This window comes from Engraulis encrasicolus, chromosome 7, assembly GCF_034702125.1.
Source record: "Engraulis encrasicolus isolate BLACKSEA-1 chromosome 7, IST_EnEncr_1.0, whole genome shotgun sequence".
NCBI lineage: Eukaryota > Metazoa > Chordata > Actinopteri > Clupeiformes > Engraulidae > Engraulis > Engraulis encrasicolus.
In genome coordinates this window covers 55,271,165-55,294,840 of record NC_085863.1, presented here as the reverse complement: position 1 = coordinate 55,294,840, position 23,676 = coordinate 55,271,165, and the positions used below count along the sequence as shown (strand labels likewise).

At 43.0% G+C, this 23,676-nt stretch overlaps 1 protein-coding gene across 1 annotated transcript in view; it reads left to right on the top strand.

The window, feature by feature from the left end:
• Positions 1–23,676, top strand: part of rasa4 (RAS p21 protein activator 4) — a 41,869-nt gene that overhangs the window by 5,665 nt on the left and 12,528 nt on the right. Inside the window, exons 3-12 of the mRNA XM_063204024.1 lie at positions 205–318; positions 884–945; positions 8,375–8,507; positions 9,045–9,126; positions 10,941–11,075; positions 11,988–12,085; positions 18,839–18,956; positions 19,751–19,904; positions 22,827–22,891; positions 23,167–23,279. Coding sequence (XP_063060094.1) covers positions 205–318; positions 884–945; positions 8,375–8,507; positions 9,045–9,126; positions 10,941–11,075; positions 11,988–12,085; positions 18,839–18,956; positions 19,751–19,904; positions 22,827–22,891; positions 23,167–23,279 — 1,074 coding nt within the window. The remainder of the gene's footprint in view (positions 1–204; positions 319–883; positions 946–8,374; positions 8,508–9,044; positions 9,127–10,940; positions 11,076–11,987; positions 12,086–18,838; positions 18,957–19,750; positions 19,905–22,826; positions 22,892–23,166; positions 23,280–23,676) is intronic.

Genomic DNA, 23,676 nt, shown 5'->3' with positions numbered 1-23,676 from the left:
GTCTGTGTTTGCCTGCTCTAATCTCGTCAGGGGCCTACTCATGTGACATTCTATTAACGTGAAATGGATTGTCTCATTCTTCTCTCATTACACACCGTGGAGTGGCCACTATTCACAATATAATGTTTTTCCTTTCCTCCCTCACTCCTTTCCTCCCTCCCTCCCTCCCTCCCTGCGTCCTGTGCATTCTCTCTGCTGTGACAGAACGGCAACAATATGGAAGACCCTGTCTCCCTTCTGGGGCGAGGAGTATAACGTTCACCTCCCGCCCTCCTTTCACACCGTCTCCTTCTACGTGCTGGATGAGGATTCTCTCAGGTAACTCTCTCTCTGTGCTGTGTAACGCTGACTAAATAATATGAACACTGTACTACTACACACTATATTTTGCAGCCTTTAATACAACCCTTAGAGAGTTGGTTTAACATCTAGAGTGTATTTGGTTCAAGGGTACTCTCTCAGTGCTGAATTAACACTGCAGTTTATTGTGTGCTACTATTATTACAAGTACAACTAATACAGTAATAATGCATTGATGCCGTTAACTTGAAGCATCAACCAAGCTACCCTATCTAAAAACCACTACTACTACTACTACTACTACTAATAATAATAATACAGTTAAGTTGAAGCATCAAGTTATAACAAATTTATAATGTATACATTGAAGGCATAGACTGTATACACAAATGCTCAATTTTGCATCCCAGCTATGACAGTGCAAAATACAAACTGGAAAGAGAATACCGCCAAAGAGCAGTACAGTTAGATGCGAGAACAATTGAGCTGTGGTCACGGCTTGACATTTATCAGCACGGTGTCATTCTTTTGTTTGTCTTGTCTTGATCGGGGGCTAACCATGGAAACTGTTGCATTTCCACAGCCGTGATGATGTCATCGGCAAGGTGTCCATTAGCAAGGAAGCGCTCACTGCCAAACCCCAAGGTAAGGAAGGAGATCACCTCCTGCTCCTCGGGCCTATTGTGGAGGAAAACACCTTTCAGACTGCGTCTAAGATGCGTGGGCCGGCAGCTGATGTAGTGGGCTGATTCAAAAGGGCACACCAGGCCAGGCTAGTCTATCTCTCTCTCCCTCCCTATACGATTTCATCAGATGGGGGGACGACTCGGGCGAGAGGTGGTTGTCTGTTTAGAGATGGGGGAACGGCTCGGGCGAGAGGTGGTTGTCTGTTTAGAATTCTATCCTGTATTCCGCTCTGAAATTGCAGATGTGCACAGACCTACCGGGTGTCGGGGTTGGGGGATTTTGGTGTTTTAAGGGCACTAGTCATAAAACATTTTATTGGGTGCACACAAGCAGTAAACAGTGTTGTGTGTGTGTGTGCGTGTGTGTGCAGTATGTGTGTATATGTGGGCAAGCATGCCGCAGTTGCTCTTTAGGGTTCCTTTGTAGGAGAACCTTTGGTGGTCTGTCATGCCTGTTGATAGCCTCTGACTCATCACACACACACACACACACACACACACACACACACACACACACACACACACACACACACACACACACACACACACACACACACACACACACACACACACACGAGTGGGTGGTAATGCAGAGGCTTGGGTGACAGAGGGCTTGAGTCAGCTGGTGTCATGGGAACATTCATTACCGTGTCTCCAATGAGCTTTGATACCCAGTTTTACACCCACATGACCCCGTACAGAGATTATAAACGCATGTCTGTCTGTCTTTCTTTTATTTAGTGCAAATTCTGATTTTATTTTCAAGGTGTACACAGTACAATATCAGACGATAAAAGACGTTCAGCATGAAATAATCCCATCCCCCCAATCCCTCCACACACCAAACAGCAATATATGTCTGTCAGTTACTTATACTAATTACTTATTAATTATTATTAATTACTTATACTCAAATAACAGTATTTAAGGTGGGCAAAGCCAACCAGCATTCCATGGCCTGTCGGCGATTAGGTGACAGCTGTCCAATCATTTCAAACCATAACTGAGTGCAAACTTCCCGCTTCCTGCAATCGAGTCAGATCACACAAGCTCCAGACCATGAACACGAAATGAAATGGTAGTATTATGGGATGTTCAGGACCAGGCTAAAGGAAACCAGCCATTGTCCTCTTGTCAGAGTGACCATACTTGTTTGTTTGGTTCGATCGCATCAAGGAAATCCTGCTAGTTTTCATGTTTGGAATGCAACTGTCAGAGAGGAAGATACCGCACACTCTTGTCCATCATGCTTAATTTTATTTACAGAAACAACGTTTCAGCCAGTGTGGCCTTTCTCAAGTTTAGCAAACGTTGTTTCTGTATATGAAATTCAGCACGATGGACAAGAGTGTGCGGTATCTTCCTCTCTGAAAGTGAACTTGTACCCGCCACCTGCGCCTCGAAACCTCTGGTGTGTGTTGGTTTCCTCCTCCAAAAATGGAATGTAACTGTGTCAGTTTTGTCACTCAAGGCCGAAGCCAAAGTTACACATGACTGCACAATCTTGTTGGTCTTGAGTGGTGCTTAAGGGCCTGGACAGGTACTTGGGAGTTCACCTCAGGCCTTGTGGCAGCAGGCAATCAAAGCTGCACAATACAGCTTGCCTTGGGAATTACCATACTGCTCTGTGTGCACGCTTGTTCCGAAGTGAAGGGCTGGGAAACCCACATTGAAATCTTTGCCTGAGTTTGGGATCTCGGCCACAGAACGAGAGCTCAAAATATATTATTATACAACAAAGCTTGTAGTTTGTTTATAGATCCAAGTTAGTCAGAGGGTGCGCTCAACTTCTGGAGATAAATGTATAATCTTGGGTGCGTGATAAAGGGTACCACGCATTGATGATGCATTAAGAGCCGAAATGCGTCTGCTCGTGAACATGGTGGTCATTTATAAATAAAGTTTGAGAGTTTGAAATGAGACTCAGCTTGTGAGTGCAGATTTTTCCTCTGTTTATAGATCCACCATGTCGACGCGAGATGCAAAATCAGCTTCACATCACGCTTTAGGTATTTTAAATAGTTTTCATTAAACACCCCTATGAGAAAATAAATAGATGGTTTCCAGAGTATATCTGCACTTGGTGATGTAGCCTGTTGGATGTTGGCGATAGCCAGGCCAACAGTTCAGCATGAGAAGCACTGGATCTGCCGATGACAGGACAGGACAGGACAGGGCAAGGTGAAAGCCTTGGTATTCACTATGGAGGTCAGGCTGTCAAGACTGCAGCAATGAATCATGGGTATCCCTGAGGACTCTCTCTCTCTCTCTCTCTCTCTCTCTCTCTCTCTCTCTCTCTCTCTCTCTCTCTCTCCTCTCTCTCCTCTCTCTCTCTCTCTCTCTCTCTCTCTCTCTCTCTCTCTCTCTCTCTCTCTCTCTCTCTCTCTCTCTCTCTCCCCATACCTCATACACGGCCTCATGTAGTAGCTTGCAATTGCAGGTGTCTGTAACAGAGCATACTGTTATTGGTTGAAGGTCTCTCTGAAGTCACTGCTAGCTTTCTATGGTTTTGTGACATGTTTTATAGGGTTCTCGTTTCAAGGTCAAGGGACGTGACGTTTTACGGTTCATGTGGCCAAAAGGACAACAAAAAATATGTTTCAAAGTCAGTTTTAACATTGGTGACCTGAATAAAGAAACATACAAAACAAGTAGAAGTAAAATCATTCAATATGCACAAGGATTTCATGGATATAAAGTGAAAAATACTGAAAAAAACAACCCAATCCAACTTCATTGGTGTTAGACTACCCAGAATTCCTGTTCTGTTAACCTAACCTGTTAACCTTACCTGTTAACCTTACTATAGCAGCACAGCCTAGATAGAATGTCTGAGCCTGTTCTTAAATGTTTGTTTATAAAGCGATAAAACGGGTCACACGAAAACACTGAGTTAGGATTGCCATGTACAACAACAGTAGATGACATGGTTTGGCAGGAACCAGCATAAAAGTCCCACTGCTTTTCAAAAAAAAATGCTATTGGTCAGTGAGACTCTCCTTTTTCCCCATAATACTTAACTGGAGCAGTGACCGTACTCAGTGTTTCCCATACATTGAGGAAACTATGGCGGCCCGCCATAGTTTAAATTTGGCCGCCATAGTTTACGAAAATGTAAAAAAAAAAAAAAAAAAAAAAAAAAAATTAACTTTTTTTTTTTTTTTTTTTACGGTATCCGTTTTTGTTAAAAACGATTTGAATTACGATTTTGAATTTCCTTCGCATTTTCCTCCTGGAGTAAATACATCCTATAGACTCTGTATTGGTTAGATAAGTAGTCCCACGGTAACACAGAATGAGGGGAAAGCGTTAGGAAGTGACCGTAAGGGTATTACAGTTGATTCATGTGTGCACACGTGTAACATCGGGTGAGTAACAGAACATGTGCGCAACGATGCGTTATGACACGCCGATATGCGAGGATCTTCGTCCAAATCGCTAGTCGCATGCATCATCGCTAACTGCGTTTACATCGCGTGCCGCGTGTAAGGGAAATGTTAGTTGTTGACATGTATGGAATTCACTTCAATTTGTGCTGTTTCTTGCTTCAGTTGTGGACAAAACGATTGGCCAAACTCACAATAGAAAGCCTTTGCTGTGCTACTGTCCCAGAGAGCTGAAAAAAAAAACCTTCATAGAAGAAGTCACACTTAACAGGGGTGTTAACCAATCCAATGAGTTCTCATTGCTCTCTCTCTCTCTCTCTCTCTCTCTCTCTCTCTCTCTCATATCTCTCTCTCTCTCTCTCTCTCTCTCTCTCTCTCTCTCTCTCTCTCATCTCTCTCTCTCTCTCTCTCGTCTCTCCTCTCTCTCTCTCTCTCTCTCTCTCCCTCTCATAGTAGCCTACTATTTACCCATAACAAATGGTGAATTTCTGAGCCCTTTTTAATTTGTAGCCTATACCACTGAAGGCATGATAATGCTTCATCATATTTTAGAAATAGGGCCTATGTGCCTTTTATATACCAAATGTTTATCATTTTGAAATTGTTTCAGTTGTTTAATATGACTTGTGTATGACTGAAATTATCTCTGCATACTATCAGTGCTGCATTGCTTTGTAAAGATAGGCTATTCAACACACTGAAAAGATACGGCCATAGTAGCCTACTGAAAACATTTTGTTCATAATAATGGTGATTAATAAATGGTGGTCTTAAATTTTCATACTGACATCCTTGAATTTGACTTGGTAGATCACGGCAGACCATCAACTTCAAAAGTAGATCTTGGTTAAAAAAAGGTTGGGCACCCCTGCTATAGAGAGAACCACAAGTGCTTGAAAGACAGGGATCAAAAGCCTAGTCAAGTTGTTGTAGTTTACTTGGGTTTGGGAGCAATATAAAAAACCTTCAGAGAAGGGACAGTTGGGATGAGTTTACTAACACTCCCTAGGCTTTGTTTTACAGTTGTAATGAGTTTGGTGACAGACCTTCATTGACACAGCAGAGGAGACATAGGGCTGCATATAGAAATTAATGTGTAATGAATGTGAATATAGACATAAATGTGTAATATGTTGTTCAGCCCTTTTAATGGGAGGAATTTGGAAAAAAAACTGGCCCTGTGACCAGCACCCCTCATGTAGAATGTGTACGCCTACAGATATGTGTGGGGGAAAAGGCATAGCCTACCCCAGTGTTTCCCATACATTGAGGAAACTATGGTGGCCCGCCATAGTTTAAATTTGGCAGCCATAGTTTCGAAAATTTAAAAAAAAAAAAAAAAATTTTTTTTTTTTTTTTAGTTTTTTAGTTTTTTTTTTTTTTTTTAAACGATTTCCGTTTTTGTTAAAAACTATTTGAATTACGATTTCCTTCGCATTTTCCTCCTGGAGTAAATACATCCCATAGAGAAAACCACAAGTGCTTGAGGGATCAAAAGCCTAGTCAAGTTGTTAAGGGACAGTTGGGATGAGTTTACTAACACTCCCCAGGCTTTGTTTTACAGTTGTAATGAGTTAGGTGACAGACCTTCATTGACACGGCAGAGGAGACATCGGGCTGCATATAGAAATGAATGTGTAATGAATGTGAATATAGACATAAATGTGTAATATGTTGTTCAGCCCTTTTAATGGGAGGAATTTTGAAAAACTGGCCCTGTGACCAGCACCCCTCATGTAGAATGTGTACGCCTATATGTGTGTGGGGAAAAGGCACAGCCTACCCTCTTAGACCCTTTTTGTCTATGCGTTAACAATTTCACAGTATACTACTCTTAAATTCTTATCTCTGCTCCTATTTTGTTTTATTATTTTATTCATTACATAGACCCCTGCATGAGGGACGAATGAAACTGTGTTGTAAACAGAAATGATTCACGGTACTGCATTTAAAAAATATATATAAATGACAATGTACTACTAATATCATGTGTAAAATGTTATGTAGCCTTCTTTCTCAAAATATAAATGGCTGAAATGCAGGCCTAGGCCTATAGTTTCTCCATGCGCCAATGTCATACTGTACTCATTGTTTTGCCATTTTGCATTTACACTGCGTGAATACACCCACCCCCCCCAAAGGCCCACGTGAAAAGCCCCCCCCCCCCCCCCCCCCCCCCCCCCCCCCCCAAAAAAAAAATCCCGGCTGCCCCCATAGTTTCCAAAATTTCTGTGGGAAACACTGGTACTGGTCAGTGAGTGTCTATTTCTGGCTTGAATAACAAGACGATAAAGCGCAATGGTCCTCAGCGCGATCTACTCATGAATACTAAGTGAGTACTTGTTGCTAAAACAGTGACAAGGCCTGGCACAGGCACAAGCTGATTTTCACTTTCACACACAAACAGCACGGTCAGATGTTGTAGAAGGAGTTATGGTAACATTTTACAGATAATAAGGTGGAAATTATAAGGAAACTACATGGTTATTATTTGTAATGGTCATTAAATTGATTACTACCATGAAGTTACATAGAAATTACCATAAAATCATGCACTCACCTCTTATTTGTGATCTATTGACCCATTTTGTCCTAAGCCCTTTCTAGGAAAAGGTGCCCTCTTCCTGTTAAAACCTAAATATCTCAGCCTCAGAAGCACATACACACATTAAATAAGTTGCATTTAAAAGTTAAAACCCTCATTTTGCACTAGAATGTGTTCATTCAGCTCCAACATACCCACATTTTTAATAAAACAGCTCAAATCTCAAGAGCCTGAATGCAGCGTATATGTCGCTCCAGGACACAATGGGTTAAAGGAACAGTCCACCCTTTTTTGATTTTCACATATTTTCAGTATTTCCAAACATTATTCGTGAATTTGCATTTCATTTTCTTCTCAGTTTTTTTCATTACTTAGATTTTTTGGATCAGAATTATTAGCATAGCTTAGCATAATCACTGGAAGTGAATGGGGGCATTAGCATCAAGCCACAAGTGATCATAGGAAAGGATTAAATAGCTGTTTTGCACTCTGGAGAATTTTACATTAATTTTTAAAGTACTCTTTAAGTACATTTGATGATGTTTTGTTTGCCCCCATAGACTTGCATTGCTACGCTTAATTTGGCTACTATTAAACTGGGCAATGGAAACACATAGACGAAAACTATATGCACATTTACAAATAATGCTGGGAAACACTGCAAATATGTGAAAATCAAAAAATGGTGAACTGTTCCTTTAAGTAAAGTATAACTCTACTTTAATCTTTACTGACTTTCCTTATAACGATTGGTACGAACATGCATACAATGCACCAACCACAATACATTTCATTTACATTATATGCCGTCATACAAATTGTGACTTTTGTCCCATTAGCTGTAGGAGTGTATAAAAAAACAAGGGATGTTGTCCATATGGACAGAGACATGTGTGCAACAGTACAGTAAATGTTCCCACTTGATCTGAAGTTAATCTGTTTGAGAATCCATCAGAGGAATTAATTCTATTAAACTAAGCCACACAAAGCCAGACTTAGAGTGGTGGGACATGATAGTGCAGATTTGACTCATCGATATTTTCTGTGTGTGCGTGCGTGGGCGTGTGCGTGTGTGTGTTGTGTGTTTGTGAGTGTGTGTGGAGTATCGTTTTACATTTGCAAATGGATGTGACATTTGTGTGCGAGGGCAGCTTGCACGATAGGCTGTTCTGTGTGTGTGTGTGTGACTCAATGTCACCATGAACAGTTTATAGCTCAAGACCCACACACACACACACACACACACACACACACACACACACACACACACACACACACACACACCACCACCACCATACTCACTCACGTGCATGTGTGGTTGTTGCTCTGTGTGTGTGTGTGTGTGTGTGTGTGTGTGTGTGTGTGTGTGCGCATATGTCTGTACGTGTGTGTGTGTGTGTGTGTGTGTGTGTGTGTGCACATGTGTGTGTGTGCATGTGCGCGCGCGCTGCTCTCAGGTATAGATGGCTGGCTGGCTCTGAGCGAGATTGACCCTGATGAGGAGGTGCAGGGGGAGATCCACCTCCACATCTCCGTGGTGGGAGACGGTGACGTGCCCACGCGGCTACGCTGCCAGGTCATGGAGGCCAGGTGGGGGATACAGCACAGATGACTAACACGCTAATCAACATAGACACAAGGCTGGGCTAAAACATAAACTCAAATGCAGCAGGAAAGAAATCCTGCAACACTTATTTCCCCACAATTGTATTATTTTACTTAATGTTAAAAACGGTAACAAAAGTTTGATGGGAGATCTGGTTTTGCGATTCAGGTGGGTACTGTATGTGCAGAGACACACCCATGAAAGAAATTAAATGAATACAAGAGCCTGTAACACAGTGTGACAATGTATTTCAGTCTCATTTTGTGTTTATAGCATTCTAATGTAGCAATAATACAACCACAAATTCAGCAATTAATAGTTTCTGCTAAGAGGTATTCATGTATTTCATAGTGTCATAGTGAAGGGACCATAAAAGGCTTGTGCTCTTAGGACAAGTGATTTTGCATCCAGGGATACAGGCTTTCCTGACTATAAATCTTTCCTAGCCATTTACTGTGTGTTTTTTGGAGACGGCTTTTTAGCATTCCTTGCACTGACTGCCGTGTGTTTCCCCCATGTAGAGATCTTGCCAAGAAGGACCGCAACGGGGCCTCTGATCCCTTTGTCAGAGTCAGATACAACGGAAAAACATGTGAAAGTGCGGTGAGAGAGATTGTCTGTTTAGTACACTCATGAATACATGGAAGACAGAAAGACACATACGTACATAAACGTATGGCATGCATCACACACACGCACGCACACACACACACACACACACACACACACACACACACACACACACACACACACACACACACTAGGGGTGTAAATCACTGCCTTCATGGCGATACGATACAGTATCGATTTCTTAAATCCGGGATTCGATTTTTTTTTCTATACTTAAGAGTTCCCCACGATACGATGCGATTCGTTCCGATTCGATTTTTTCCAATTACTTTTCCTCTACTATTGTGTTATGGAGCTAGGGCATTGCACAGGGGCCAGCGATTCGATTCTTTTCGATTCTTAAAACTGCCCCACGATACGATGCGATTCGATTCAATCGCCGGCCAATACTCCCGATACATCGATACATTTCGATTTTATTAACATCCCTAACACACACACACACACACACACACACACACACACACACACACACACACACACACACACACACACACACACACACACACACACACACGCTAGGCACACTCACTCAGCAGTACTCACACATACATGTACATTTGCATGTTTGAACATGCACATGTGAACACACAGTAGTCTCAGCTACACCCACACATACTGGGAACCCTCCCGCAGCCACCCTTACTCATATAGTACACACAGAAGCACCCATGTGTTAAAGCTGACACACATGTCACGGTCACACTCGCATGTCAACGCTCCTCAAGCACACATGTCAAACAGAAAACGTCACTCATGTTGTCACTCACACAACATATGTTGTAACATCCCCTTTGAAGAAGGTAAAGAACACCCGCTATCCTCACTGGAACAGATCCACAGTCACAGTTATAGACCACCACATATGCAAGGGCGGTTTACTTCACGGGCCTACCGGGCCCAGGCCCAGGGGCCCAAGAGCCAAGGGGGCCCTGAAGCCCAAACCTCCATGCTACAAAAAAACAATTTGTTATTGGTCCGTATTTCTGTTCTCAATTTCTGTTAAAATTGAACTTTTTAACTAATGTATTGTCAACATTTCTCTGGTGAGAACCCCCCGAACCCCCAGTAACAAAACTTCTCTAACATCTACTGTAAATACTCATATCTTTTCGAACTTCACAATTCTATGGAGGGGGCCTTTCTTATTTTGTGGCCCAGGGGCCCATGAGGTCATTATTCGTCCCTGCACATACGGTACTAACTCAAATACAGCGCACACCTAGACTAACACATATGTGCAACACACACAATACATCCATGTGTTGAAGCTGATTCACAAAAAGTCATAGGCAGTCACACTCGTCTATCAAGGCTCAGCACACATGCAACACACGTCACTGAAGTTGTCTCTCAAACACATGCTGTGACATCCCTTTGAAGGAGGTGAAGAAGACACAGTATCCTTGCTGGAACAAATACACAGTCATGGCTACACCCACCCATACTAACCCAACTACAGCACACCCACACTTACACATATGAACAGCACACACACACATACAGTACTATTCATGTGTTAAAGCTGACTCACAAGAAATCACATGTATCTCATGTGCCAATGCTGAAGAAGAAGGACAGGTCGATCCATGCATCAACTTTTTTATATATATTTTTACTACCTATCAGTATCCTCCTTGTTCTTCAGTTATACCTCGTTTTGGTCAGCACCCTAAGAGAAGACAAAAATATGGTTGGGTGAAGTCTGCTCCAACCTTTATGAACTGCAATGCTCAGTACGTCATGCAACAACAAACGTCACTCATGCTGTGACATTGCTTTTGAAGGTGGTGAAGAAGACACGGTATCCTCGCTGGAACGAGAGCTTTGAGTTTGAGCTGGAGGACGCCTCGGCTGACTCTCCACTCAGCGTGGAGGTCTGGGACTGGGACCTCGTCAGCAGAAACGACTTCCTCGGGAAGGTGAGTCATGAAAAAAACAAAAAAAACATATCCTCCGCATCTCAGCCCAGAACAAGGCCGCCTGTGTCACTACCCACTCAGCTGTGTGGTGGAGGCGGTGCTGACATTTGACTCGTGGGAGGGAGGGACCCTGATCTTCAAGTATTTTCCAAAGAATGTTGAAAGGAACGAGACTGTGTACTTCACAGGGGAGCTATGAACACATGATTGCTTTTAAAGAGAGTCTATGCAAGTTATAAAGATATAACAAAGAGTTACAAAGATGATAAGCTTAGAATGTCATACAGTTATTGTTGTTTTTTTGCAATGAACTGATACATGCAGGCTATACATTATGATATCAAACTGCAAATCGTAAAATATAATTGCAAATGCAAAGCCTTAATTCTCCTAAGCAACTACAACATGCCCATGCCCTTTTAAAAAATATGATCCTCCTTTACACCTCTTGGTTATTTTTAAAGCATGTTGCCAGACGTGTATCCTTCTAGGCAGCTGTTTGTCTACAGTCATTAGGGAGGCCTTTGACATACTGTACAGTAACTGTCTGTCCATAGACAGTTGTTCTCCCAGCAGTGAGTCCAAACCGCTTATACTTTTATTTGTTGTTGTTTATCATTGCTTGAGGCAGTGTTCCATCAAATCTTATCAGGATGTCCCAAAAAAATAGGAAAAAGCTCTTTCTCGATGTACGTACATATCTCTCTTGATCGCAAACAGGATTCTATCTATACTTGAGGTTTCCATTTTCCCCCCAATGAGAAGTGTTATCCCCTTCTTCTCGGCTGTGCCCTGAAGCAGTGGACGTCTGGCATTGCTATTCGTGTCCCCCGTCATTCGTCTCTGACCAGATTGTTTTGACGTTTTATCACAGCTCTCTCATGTCTCGTGTGTAACTTTTCTGGCTCGCAGGTTCTGTTCAACATCAACGGGCTCCAGTCGGCTCAGACCCAGCAGGAGGAGGGCTGGTTTCGCCTCGGCCCAGACAAGCCCAAACACAGCGAGCAGGAGTGAGTGTGCTCAAATGCTATCTAACGCAGCCAGTAATGTAAAGATTGATATGTTCGCGCTGTCTGTCTGACAGAGTGTGCGTGGCGAAGTGACGTCAAAATGATTGGGGTACACAGGCACGCACGCAGTGCAATGTTTTTTTGCGGCTTGGCAATGTTGTTTAGTGCATAGCAGGCTTGGCAATACTGTATATATTTTTTGAACCTGTGGAAGAAAATATGCTCCTGGCTGTTGGTACCATTCTGTGTTATTTTGTAAAATGTCACTGTGACAATGTTAAAACCCAAACATAGTGAGCAGGAGTGAGTGTGCAACACTACCTAAAGCAGCTTATTGATGTAAAGGTTTATATATTTGCCACGTCTGACAGTAAAAGTGACAAAATGACGTCAAACGTGAGATGACTACACGTCACACAATGTTTTTAAGTGTAGGCGGAAAATAGGCAAGGACGAAGTTAATTACAGCCTAAATACGTAAATGCGGAAGTACCAGCAGTCACAATTCAAGTCAAAATGTTTACACAATTCTCTACGGTACTAATGTTTTGCAGACAGATTTACTGTGACATTCGTCACCTCAGTACGAAGGTTTGGATGCACCACTGGCGTCATATTTTCACATGACAGCACAGATAAGGCGAGTGTTGTTGATCCTTAGGTGTTTGGGGAGATGATTCAGCGAGTGCCCCAAAGGGTTGCCCTTAGTCATCCATTAGGCTCAACTCTCTCAACTCTCTCAACATTTGAGCAAAGAAGTGATATGTTTGAGTTGGAACCTGCAGTGGAATTTATCAGACCCATGTGAATTGGCCCACTTTTTTTTTTGCTTTATTCTAAAAACTCTTAGCTTTCATAAAAATATATATACTTTAAAAACATCTTAGCTTTCATGTAGTGGGCGTCTGGGGTTGTCGGTACAATTCTTTGTTATTATTTTGTAAATGTCACCATGACGATGGCCAATAGAGAACTTTTAGTTTCACTCTGATGTATGACTGAGTTAGTGTGTGCACTTTATTCAGCGGGGGAAGATTCGAGAGGGGAAGTAAAGGAGGCTTTTTTTCAGATGACTTAGAGTAAAAAAAATGCAATGGTGGGGAAAGTCCTGTGAAAGTAGGTGTGCACTGGGAGCTTATCTGTAAAAAAAAGATTTGTATCTTGAGGAAGACATAGGCTCCATCATGATGTGGTTGAAATGCCATCTCTTCTTCTTCTTCCTCTTGTTGTTGTTGTTCTTCTTCTTCCTCTTCTTCTTCTTCCTCCTCCATCTCTGCTGCCTATCGTAGCAGGCGAGCGGCTGTGGTGAAATGGATCGCTGCCTGGCGCGAGGCACTTTTATTGTGGCCTTGTTGTGTGCATCTGTTCTGCTCCATGTGCTGACAGGAAGTACTAATCCTTTCCCCATCTAAATCCCTCTTTCCCGCTTTTCCTCTTGCTCTCTCTCTCTCTCTCTAGCCATCTATCTATCTATCTTTCTATCTATCTCTATCTTATCATTCGTTCTATTTCTGTTTTTTTTCCTCTCTCGCTTTTACTGTATCTGTCCATCTCTCTCTTGTCTCTCTATCTCTGTCTTTCTCCCTGCTTACTTCCTCACCATTCATCTCTCTCTCTCTCTCTCTCTCTCTCTCTCTCTCTCTCTCTCTCTCTCTCTCTCTCTCTCTCTCTCTCTCTCTCTCTCTCTCTCTCTCTCTCTCTCTCTCTCTCTCTCTCTCTCATATAAAAGATCATTTGGCCATGTGGATGTGCGCCGTGCTGGGGATTAGTGGTGGCAGAGTAGTGAGGAGTGGGATAGGATAGGGTAGGATAGGATAGAGGCTTATGTAAATACTCCAGTCCCAAGGCTGTTGTGACAGGGAGGGGGGGGGAGACCACATTGGCCATGGCCACTGCTGGATATGACAATGCTGACCTGCCCGCCTGCATGCTTGCCTGCCTGCCTGCCATCCTGCCTGCCAGGATGCCTGTTGAACTAGATTAATGAGAGGCAGCCCAGGGTCAGGTGGGTTGGCCCGGATTAGGTGGGGAAACACTGAACTAAAAGATCATTCATGGGTCCTTAACCCATGTCATGCTTTGAAGAATACAGTCATCCCATCGTCGATGGTCTCGCGCTCTGCTTCGACTGCTCTTTTCAGTCTCGTTAACCGAGTGAAAGTAAAGCTTGTGTGGCAGTTGTATCTTTGTATTTTTTGGCCTTTACTTCAGTTTCAGTTATGAAAATCCACTGTATTCCATGAAGGTTTTAAACGATTGTAGGAACATATTTATTATTTCGTGTCATGCTGTGTCGTGTTGTATTGTGTGCATTAATGTGGCTTAGCCCCTGGCAAAAAAGCCTGGGTTTTGTCCATAATCTTGTTGCTCAGCAAAGGTCGTAGGATTATAGTTATGGCGCATACTACATTGTCACACACACACATGTGACACTGACATGCACACTCATATGATCTACCGTAGGGAGATATAAAACACGCATGTGATGTAGGAGGAAGAAAGACCTGTGGTAGCATTTTACAAGACCGACCCACCTCTTTTTTTATTGAAATCCTTATTGCCGCTTTTATTGTGTCATTCAGAATGAATGATTTCCTGATTTTTGTTTATGTGTGAAACAGCAGCAAGCAGACATGCACGCCATGCGACCATTCATTTCCTGCTGAGGGAGGTTAATGTGATTTGGGTTAGATGGGATTATTTGTGTTTGTTGGCTCTTTGTTGGAAATTGAAACCTCACTGTCAGATCAATTTAGAGGAATAATTAACCTCGATGATGGAAGAGGGATCACGGGTTTCCTCAATAACGAGTATCGAGTATGCTCAATAATGCTCAAAATGCCCTTCCTTTGGATAAAAGCGTCTGCCAAATGTAATGTGATATCATCCACCAAAAAACAGTCATTACACTGTGGGAAGTTTTGTTTTTTAAGGGTTTCAGAGAGTAACTGAACCCATGTTTATAGTTGGGGGTTATTTGCGGGGGGCAGAGTTTCATTCAGCAGTAGATTATGGAAATGAAGTCCCTGTAATTCTGCCATGCATGGCCGATCTCATCTCTTCCGTCTGTGTGAACGAATCAAGTTGCCGTTGTTTACGTCTTTGTTTATTATCGACCGGGGTTTCGTGTTCTTTGTGATTGGATTTTTGACAGGTCACCATCTGCTATCTGAGATTCAGTTGTTATTGTCACCTGCAGAAAGAGTGTTTCACCATCTATCCAAAAGGAGAGTTGGAGTCCCTTGCATTGCTTGCATGTATAGATAGGCTTACTGAGGCCAGATTTTTTAATATAGGCTGCCAAAGATATAGGTAAGATATGTCTGGAACTTCCACATGGTAAATTGTACACGGGCATTGTTAGGGCCGCTGTCAGCTTTGAGCAGGACCGGGACAAAGCAATCTGAAAGGGCCACCAACCCAAATGCATAGAATGTATTGAGGGCCCACTTCGGGGGCCCCTCTCTTCCTGGGCCTGGGATAGCTGGCCCCTTTGCCCCACTTTTGCTTCCCTGGGCATTGTATTAAAGACAGCTGAGTAATGCAATGCTTGGCACAGTGTTAGCCTTGTGAATTGCCTCAGAATTGCAGCAAATAAATTGGTCTCATCAAGAACCCACAGACAACAGTCTCAGTTTATTTTCATTTGGCCTCTGCGAATATTCCCGTAAAGAAGCATAAAAATCTGCCTCTCCCCCCCAGTCGTGGTGGAGAGACGGACCACATTTTTTAGTAAGGGGTGGTTGTCTGAGAAGGTGGTGTGCCTGTCTGGCTGCCTTTGCATGGCTGCTCCTGACGGCTGTCATTTTGTTTGTTCCATTATATGAGTCCAATAAAAGTGGGCCAAGCCGCACTGTGTAATGAACACTTCGCTGTCATTTGGGTTTTTATGGAACATTTGCACAGGATGGTGGGCAGCGTGGAGCCAGCTTATGGGAGGAAGCCCAGTGGTTCCCAAACTGGAGCTCGGGATCCCTAGGGGGGTTGCGGAGGTACTGCAGGGAGCCAAGGGAGAAGAGACTTTGCGATAAAAAAATAAATAAAAACACAGGTTAACAGTTAACATAATTCCATAAATTGGGTTAGTAGTAGCAGTCACTTGTATGGTTAATACAATTTATTTACTTTTCCTGTGAATTTCGAATTGAAATGTAGCAATAATAATAGACGACAAATAATTTGCATTTGGAATGTGGTTGGGTGGGTGGGTGAGTGGGGGGACCATGAAAGGGGACTGCAGGAGAAAAGGTTTGGGAAGCGCTGGTGGAGCTTGTTGGTAAGGCTTTGGTCTGCAGACTGGACAGAATAGTCTTGGCTGGCTGGCGGTGGTGGTGGTGGCGGTGGCGATGCTTGACTCATTTTATTTGGCCAGCGAGACAGGAGGCCCCATAAAAACACACACAGCCTCCGAGCCCGCCAGCTTTTAGTTTACCGCAGTCCTACAAAACTGTCTAGTGCCTCTGTGATCTACTGTTTATTTTGTTTTGTTTTGGGGATTTACAAGATGCATCAGAGAGAAAGATGCACAGTAGAAAAACTGCAGTGTCAAACCAACACTTGGTGAGTGGATTTAAGGTCTCCTAGAGTGCATTTGGTCTCAGAGTACATTCTTAGTGTTGGACTAACGCTGCTTTTTTTACTGTGTGGTGTTCCTATTCACTATTGATGTGATTGCAGTGAAAAAACCTCACAATTCTGTAAAAGAATGTGCTGGTAAACCTGTTTATGCTTCCTTTTTAAACTGTAATGGGCCTGGCTGCCGATAAAGAACTTCAGGCTAGATGTTTCCTGGTATGTTGTTTTGAGGAAGAGCCAAGCCAAAGGAGGTTAGTTACCTCAGAATGAGTTTTCCTCACAGTCACACCACAAGGCTTCCTCGTGCTGAAGCATGAACCGTGTGACATTTGGCGTGGTGTGTGTGTGTGTGTGTGTGTGTGTGTGTGTGTGTGTGTGTGTGTGTGTGTGTGTGTGTGTGTGTGTGTGTGTGTGTGTGTGTGTGTGTGTGTGTGTGTGTGTGTGTGTGTGTGTGTGTGTGTGTGTGTGTGTGTGTGTGTGTGTTGAGGCCAATCATGACTGTGGTGAGGAGAGTAATACCCTTGGGTGTGCTAACACTCATCCACACAGTAGTAAAACCGTTTGAACAGTCACATTAAGCGGTATTGGTGTTTTTTTATAGTGGCTTTGATATTGAATTCATTTAACATACCACGATCTCTCCTTCTCAATTTCCGAGTATTTCCATTCCATGTTTTCTATTTGTTTTATTTACTATGGACTTCACACATGGATGCATGAATGAATTTGAACAAGTTTGTCAACTTGACCTGAAAAATAAGCTTTATATACCTTTAGTACATTTACACAATACAGTATATAGTGATAGCAATCTATCCTCTCTGTATATGTGGTTTTGAGGCAGAGCCAAGCCAAAGGAAGGCAGACTCTGAGCCTGGCTGTCTGAATGTGGTATTGTGCCCCATCCTGTCACCACACCGCCCTGGCATGATGAGCCGTGACATACTGTATAATGACGTGTGAATTGAGGGCAGCGATGATGATGCTGGTTGTGGTGGAGGTGATGACGATAGTGTCTGGTGCCATAATGTCCATCCTCGGGGGACTCTGGGGTGTGCCTCTGTTGAGTCTGGTGATGAAGACGACGATGATGATGATGATGATGATGATGATGATGATGATGACGACGATGTCGCTGCTGCCGCCGCTGCTGCTGCTGCCGCTGATGATGATGATGATGATGATGAGGGCGTTGGTGGTGTATGATCCTATTTGTCCTAGGCGGACTCCGGTGTCTGTGTCTTTGATGAGGCCAGTAATAATAATAATAATAATAACATAATAAATTATCATAACTTCGTTATATACAGTATAGTGCTTTTCAAAATACCCAAGGCTGCTTTTTATTGCCTGAGTATGCAGTGTATGTGAATGCATGTGTGTACAGGAAGCATGTTAGGTCGGGGGGGCTACAGGCTTCTGTGAGTAGGTGAGCTTTGAGGTCCTTTTTCAACGGCCAGAGTGGGGAAACATTGGATGCGTGTGTGAGGGGGGATAGTTTATTCCAGAGTGTGGGGGCAACCCTACTGTATGATGGTGAAGGTGGTGTTTGAGTGATATCACCCTATGTGTCTTACGCGAGGGGGACTCTGGGGTGTCGTGTGTCCAGGCCGATGATGATGGTGGTACTGATGATGATGATGATGATGGTGGTGGTTGTGGTGTTTGATGTCATCCTCTCCCTCCTAGGGGACTCTGGGGTGTTTACAGGACGATGATGATGATGATGATGATGATGATGATGATGATGATGATGATAATAATAATGATGACGGTGATGATGGTGGCCTCTGATGTCATCGTATCTGTCCTAGAAGGTCTCTGGGGTGTTTCGTTGCCATTGATGATGAAGGGTAGTGATATATTAATAATGATGGTGATGATGATCATGATGATGGTGATGGTGGTGTCTGATGTCATCCTCTCCATCCTAGGGGACTCTGGGGTGTTTCCAGGCCGATGAGGATGGTGGTAGTGATAATGATGATGATGATGATGATGATGAGGATAATGATGGTGGTGGTGTCTGATGTCATCCTCTCCATCCTAGGGGACTCTGGGGTGTTTCCAGGCCGATGAGGATGGTGGTAGTGATAATGATGATGATGATAATGATGATGATGATAATAATGATGATGATGGTGATGGTGGTGTCTGATGTCATCCTCTCCGTCCTAGGGGGACTCTGGGCTCCTTGCGGTTGCAGCTCCGACTCAGGGATGAAACGGTCCTGCCCTCCAGCCATTACCAGCCGCTCACAGAGCTACTGAGCCAGTCCGTAGGCTCCCACGTCAACGTGAGTCCCAACAGAAATAATGTCACATGAACACCCGCTAGCTTTAATGTAGCCTCATAGCATGCAGCGTGCCACTGGCGGAGTGCTTAATGTTCTTTGAAAAGCTTTTCTATGGTAGCTCTACACTACTATGACATTACACGGAGAGGAAAATGTATTTATTACACAGCTTATTTCATGGCTGATCATGAGAGTCACAAACACTTGTAGAATTGGCCACTCTAGACTCACACATGCTTTTTTGCTAACTGGAAGTGAACCTCCCCTCTGTGATTTTTGTGGACATCTCTTGTCAATTAAGCATATTCTATCTTAGAAAGAAAAGACAACAGTTTTTTAAAGAAGCCACTAGTTTTGGTATTCTTAATAAGGTCCCACCTCTAAAGGTTTTGACATTTTTAAAATGTATTGATGTGACCAAATTATTTAATGTATTAATTCAATTATTTATATCATTGTTGATTTTTAATGTGCAGAGAATTTTATTACCTATACTGGCCATGAAATAGTCACAGTTGCATATTTGGTCATAAATGTAAACAAACAAACTAACACAAACACTTGCAAATTAATTCACACCATTGGGCACACCCTGATGAAGGCCGTAGGACCGATGCGTGTTGGTGATTTTTAATGTATTAGTGCCCACTGAATAAAGATTTTGTTGAACTTAATAAATCAACTGAAGTGCCTGGACATGGACAAAGGATTTTTCCTTATTTTTTGTTTGTTCAGGATGTTTTAAAAAGATATCAGCTTTTCTGACAAATGTTTTGGTTGATATTTATTTGCAGGGCAACTGGCCGGACCTGATCATGCTGATCGACGAGACCACGACAGCCGAGAGCAGACAGGAGGTGGCCAGCAACCTGGTGAAGCTCTTCCTGGGTCAGGGGCTGGTCAAGGAGTTCCTGGATGTTCTCTTCAAGCTGGAGCTCGACAAGACCAGTACGTAAGCATTCAGAACACCCCCCTCCTCCCACCCAGCCAGCCTACTATATCTACCTCACTCAGCCATACCCACCACAGCCCACCTGTCCAGCCGACTCACCCATTCAGTTCAGCCTGCCGACCCTGTTGATGGCTGTACATCAGGGTTCACATGAGTCAGGGGAATTTTGGGATATCAGTAATTTTTTTGAAGTATTTTTTTCGGGGCTTTTCAGCCTTTATTGGTTTTTGTAAGACAGGATAGTGGAGGAGAGACAGGAAGCGAGCTGGGAGAGAGAGACGGGGAAGGACCCGAGCGGGAATCGAACCCTGGTTGGCCGAGTGGTAAACGTGTGCCCTACCATATCAGCCACGGTAGGGCCATCAGTAAATTTCATGGAAGGTTGTCCCAGACAGGGAAGGTTGTATTCTTTTTTTTGTTATGGACTATCAGTATCAGGGAATATTGTTGGAGGTAATGTGTTTATTTCCTGCATGTTTCTCCATGTGATTTCATTTGACCAAAACCTTGAAATGAAATAGTACATTTATGAATATCTCCTACAAAAAGTAAGAATGTGGGCTTGAAAAGTTCACTGTGATGTATTTACTTCTATATATGGCTTATCCATGGCAGTTAGGACTGAAGACTCAAGGAAGGATGTTTGGTTTGAGTGGTTTAAATGTGCCCAAGCGTTGTACTGGACATTGTGTAACTGAGGTCTTCCTGTGCAGTCTGCCACTCGGGACTCAAACTCTTGACCTCCAGCCAGCACTCTGGGCATGGGAGCCAATTAAGCTTTTTAGATTGCCGGGGAAGGTTATGGAAATGTCAGGGAATTTTGCATCTGACTGGCAGTGGGGGTTCTGATGGCCATGTGTAAATCATTATGATCTGGAGTCATGATGTGCATTCCAATATGCGGACTCCTTTTCTTCACTTGTGCTTGTGGCTTCACATTCTGCTGATGCCCTGCCTCCGTGCAGAAAGCAGTTTCCCCACTGTCAGCCTAGCCACAACAATTTTTGGGGGACTATTCTTCATTCACCATAAAGTTTGCAAATGAGAAAATGGTATGAGGTTCCTGGTACGAGGGCACAAGCACAAGTGGAGGATGCAAGTCTGCATATTGTAATGCACAAATGAGTCCTAAGCAGCACGCAGCACTGTTTCCTGTCCCTGACATGACATGGTATCATGGGCTTCCCGGAAGACTCTGTTTGTGGACTGGTCTCGAGATGGCTATTTCAGGACAGCAGCTGTCCCAATTAAGTCATTGTTTAGGACCGAGTTGTTTGTTCCGCAGGATATGAAATCAACGATTGAGTAAAGAGTCATGGAGTTATTGCATGTCAACATCATTATGTCCATGTTGTATTGTGTTTGTTTTTGTACAGTATTTTGTGGTACTCATAAAACACATGCCGTTTCATAAACAAATGTAGCCATACTACATTTCAATAAGACTAGAAGCAGCAACTTATTTTTTTAACTTGTTCATTGTAAAGGGAAATGAGATTGGATTTGTATGTTTTGTATACTTGTTTCATTTACTAGCTTTTACTCGATGAAGATACAGTACAGCGAAGATACAGATGCAGTAAGAGAAAAGATCGTTATGAAATTCAGGTTTTGCAAGCAGCATTGTGAGTGGGTTCCTATTGATTTTGGACACAATGTTTCAGTCTTTCTTGAGGGTATGTTTTCACAAAGGTCATTTGAGTACAGCGTGGGCCTCCCAACTACTGCTGACTTGAGAGTATTTGTATTGATTTTGGTGTTTTGCCGTGGGTAGTGTGGACCAGAGGTCTGCCTACGCCTCAGTCCATTTTCTAAAAAATCTCCTTCGGTCATCAGGGACAGGCTCTGTGAGTGGTGTGTTTGTGGCTGAAAGCTTTATGGATTCATCCCCAGTATTTTGCTGAAGTGTCGAAGGTGGTTAGATGTGTATGACAAATATGGACTGGGCTAGATCCAGATATCAGTAGCATGGTTGACCAGGGAGATTTTTCCGTTATTCTGTTTTGACCTCAATTACATTTTAACGAGACAAATTTTAGAAATGTAAATTATAAAATGTCTTGGGGTTAGGTGGGTTACAGCCGTAGTGTATTGTTTTAGGCAGCTGGACTGTAGATCACAGGTTTGCAGGTTCAATCCCAACCCTTACGGTAGGGACACATAGACGCGATTTTGGTCAAGCGAAGCGAACTTTACCATTCATTCCTATGAGAGAGGCAAAGGCATGCGAAAGCAAGCGAACAGGGGTGAAGCGAAGCAAAATTATTTAAGAAAGTTTAATGTTATGCAAATGAGGAGCGAATTCGCCTGCCGCGGCCCAATCAAATCAACAACATAACGGTTCCATTCCATTTGATTCGCCGCGACGGCCTGATGACGGTTGAGCTATCAGTGAATTTCGCCTCTCTTCACCTCGCTCCCTTCGCCTGCTGTGTGTCCCTACCGTTACCCAATCCCTTTCTGTCTTCATGGGTGAGTTGCCCTTGAACATGGCACCAAACCTCATACTGCTCCAGGGACAATAACCAATACCCTGTAAACAGCATTTTTTTGGACAACTGCATTGGATAAAAGTGTCAGTTAAATGCAATTTTAATGTAATGTAATTTGTGGGCCAAGTTTATAATTGGATGGGGTCGTGAACCATACTTCTGTATGTAAGCTTGGCTCATTACTACATGTGCTCTCCATGATCGCTTATGGCATCTTTCAGACGTTCATTAACAAGCCACCTTGAACGCCAACCGTCCTATCTCTAATTAGAATTTGTTAAAATTCAGATCCACAAACTCTCCATACTGTTTTATTTGATAAACACAGATGTGGTGTAGTGATGTGAAAGCAGACTTGTTTGCCATGGGTTATTGTCCCCCTGATGAATGTGAAATGTTTTATTTGCGCCTTCTGTTGTTCTCCAGCTGAACCAAACACATTATTTCGGAGTAACTCCTTAGCATCCAAGTCCATGGAGTCCTTTTTAAAGGTAGGCTGTTCATCACAGTCATTTCAGTTTTTTACATTAAACAACTTACAATTTACGTTTTCATTTTTCATAATTTTATAAATGTATAGTACAATGAACAAGTGCATGATTCTTTCACAGTCAAACATGTTAATTCCCCACTTAAAGGAGTACAAATGTGGATCAAATAGCATTAGAAGATTTTAAATCAACTCAGTACAGGTTGCATTAACACTGCAAAATTTTCTGTGCTCCATTGCAATGCCTTTATGGTTGTCCGTGCTTATGTCTCCTAGGTAGCAGGCATGCAGTATCTGCACAGGCTGCTGGGCCCCACTATCAGCAAGATCTTCGAGGAGAGGAGATACGTGGAGCTGGACCCCAATAGAGTGGAGCTAAGGGAAGCTGGGTAGGACTGGGCCAATCATTGGGGAATGCACCCTGATTACACTCACTGCATGACTCCGCATGATTGGCAGTCTTCTGTCGCAACAACCACCATATATGCGAACTTCGCATCGCACCACCATATACACTGTATTTCAATGAGAAGCAAATTTGGGCAGGCACAGCAATGTGCAGGTACATGCTGCAACAAGAGCTGTCATTGTGGTGCATCCAAAAGTTCTCCAGCAATCTTCAACTCCCATTATCTAAGCGTCTTCAAGAATACGTACAGGACGATGCAAAGTTCTGTCTGGTGGTTTTGTGCTGTAAGACGTTCAAATCATCTGTTTAAGATCTTTTACAGATGATTTGTAATACAGCTAAAACTTTTTTTTTCTGTGTTTGCTCCATCAAGAAAA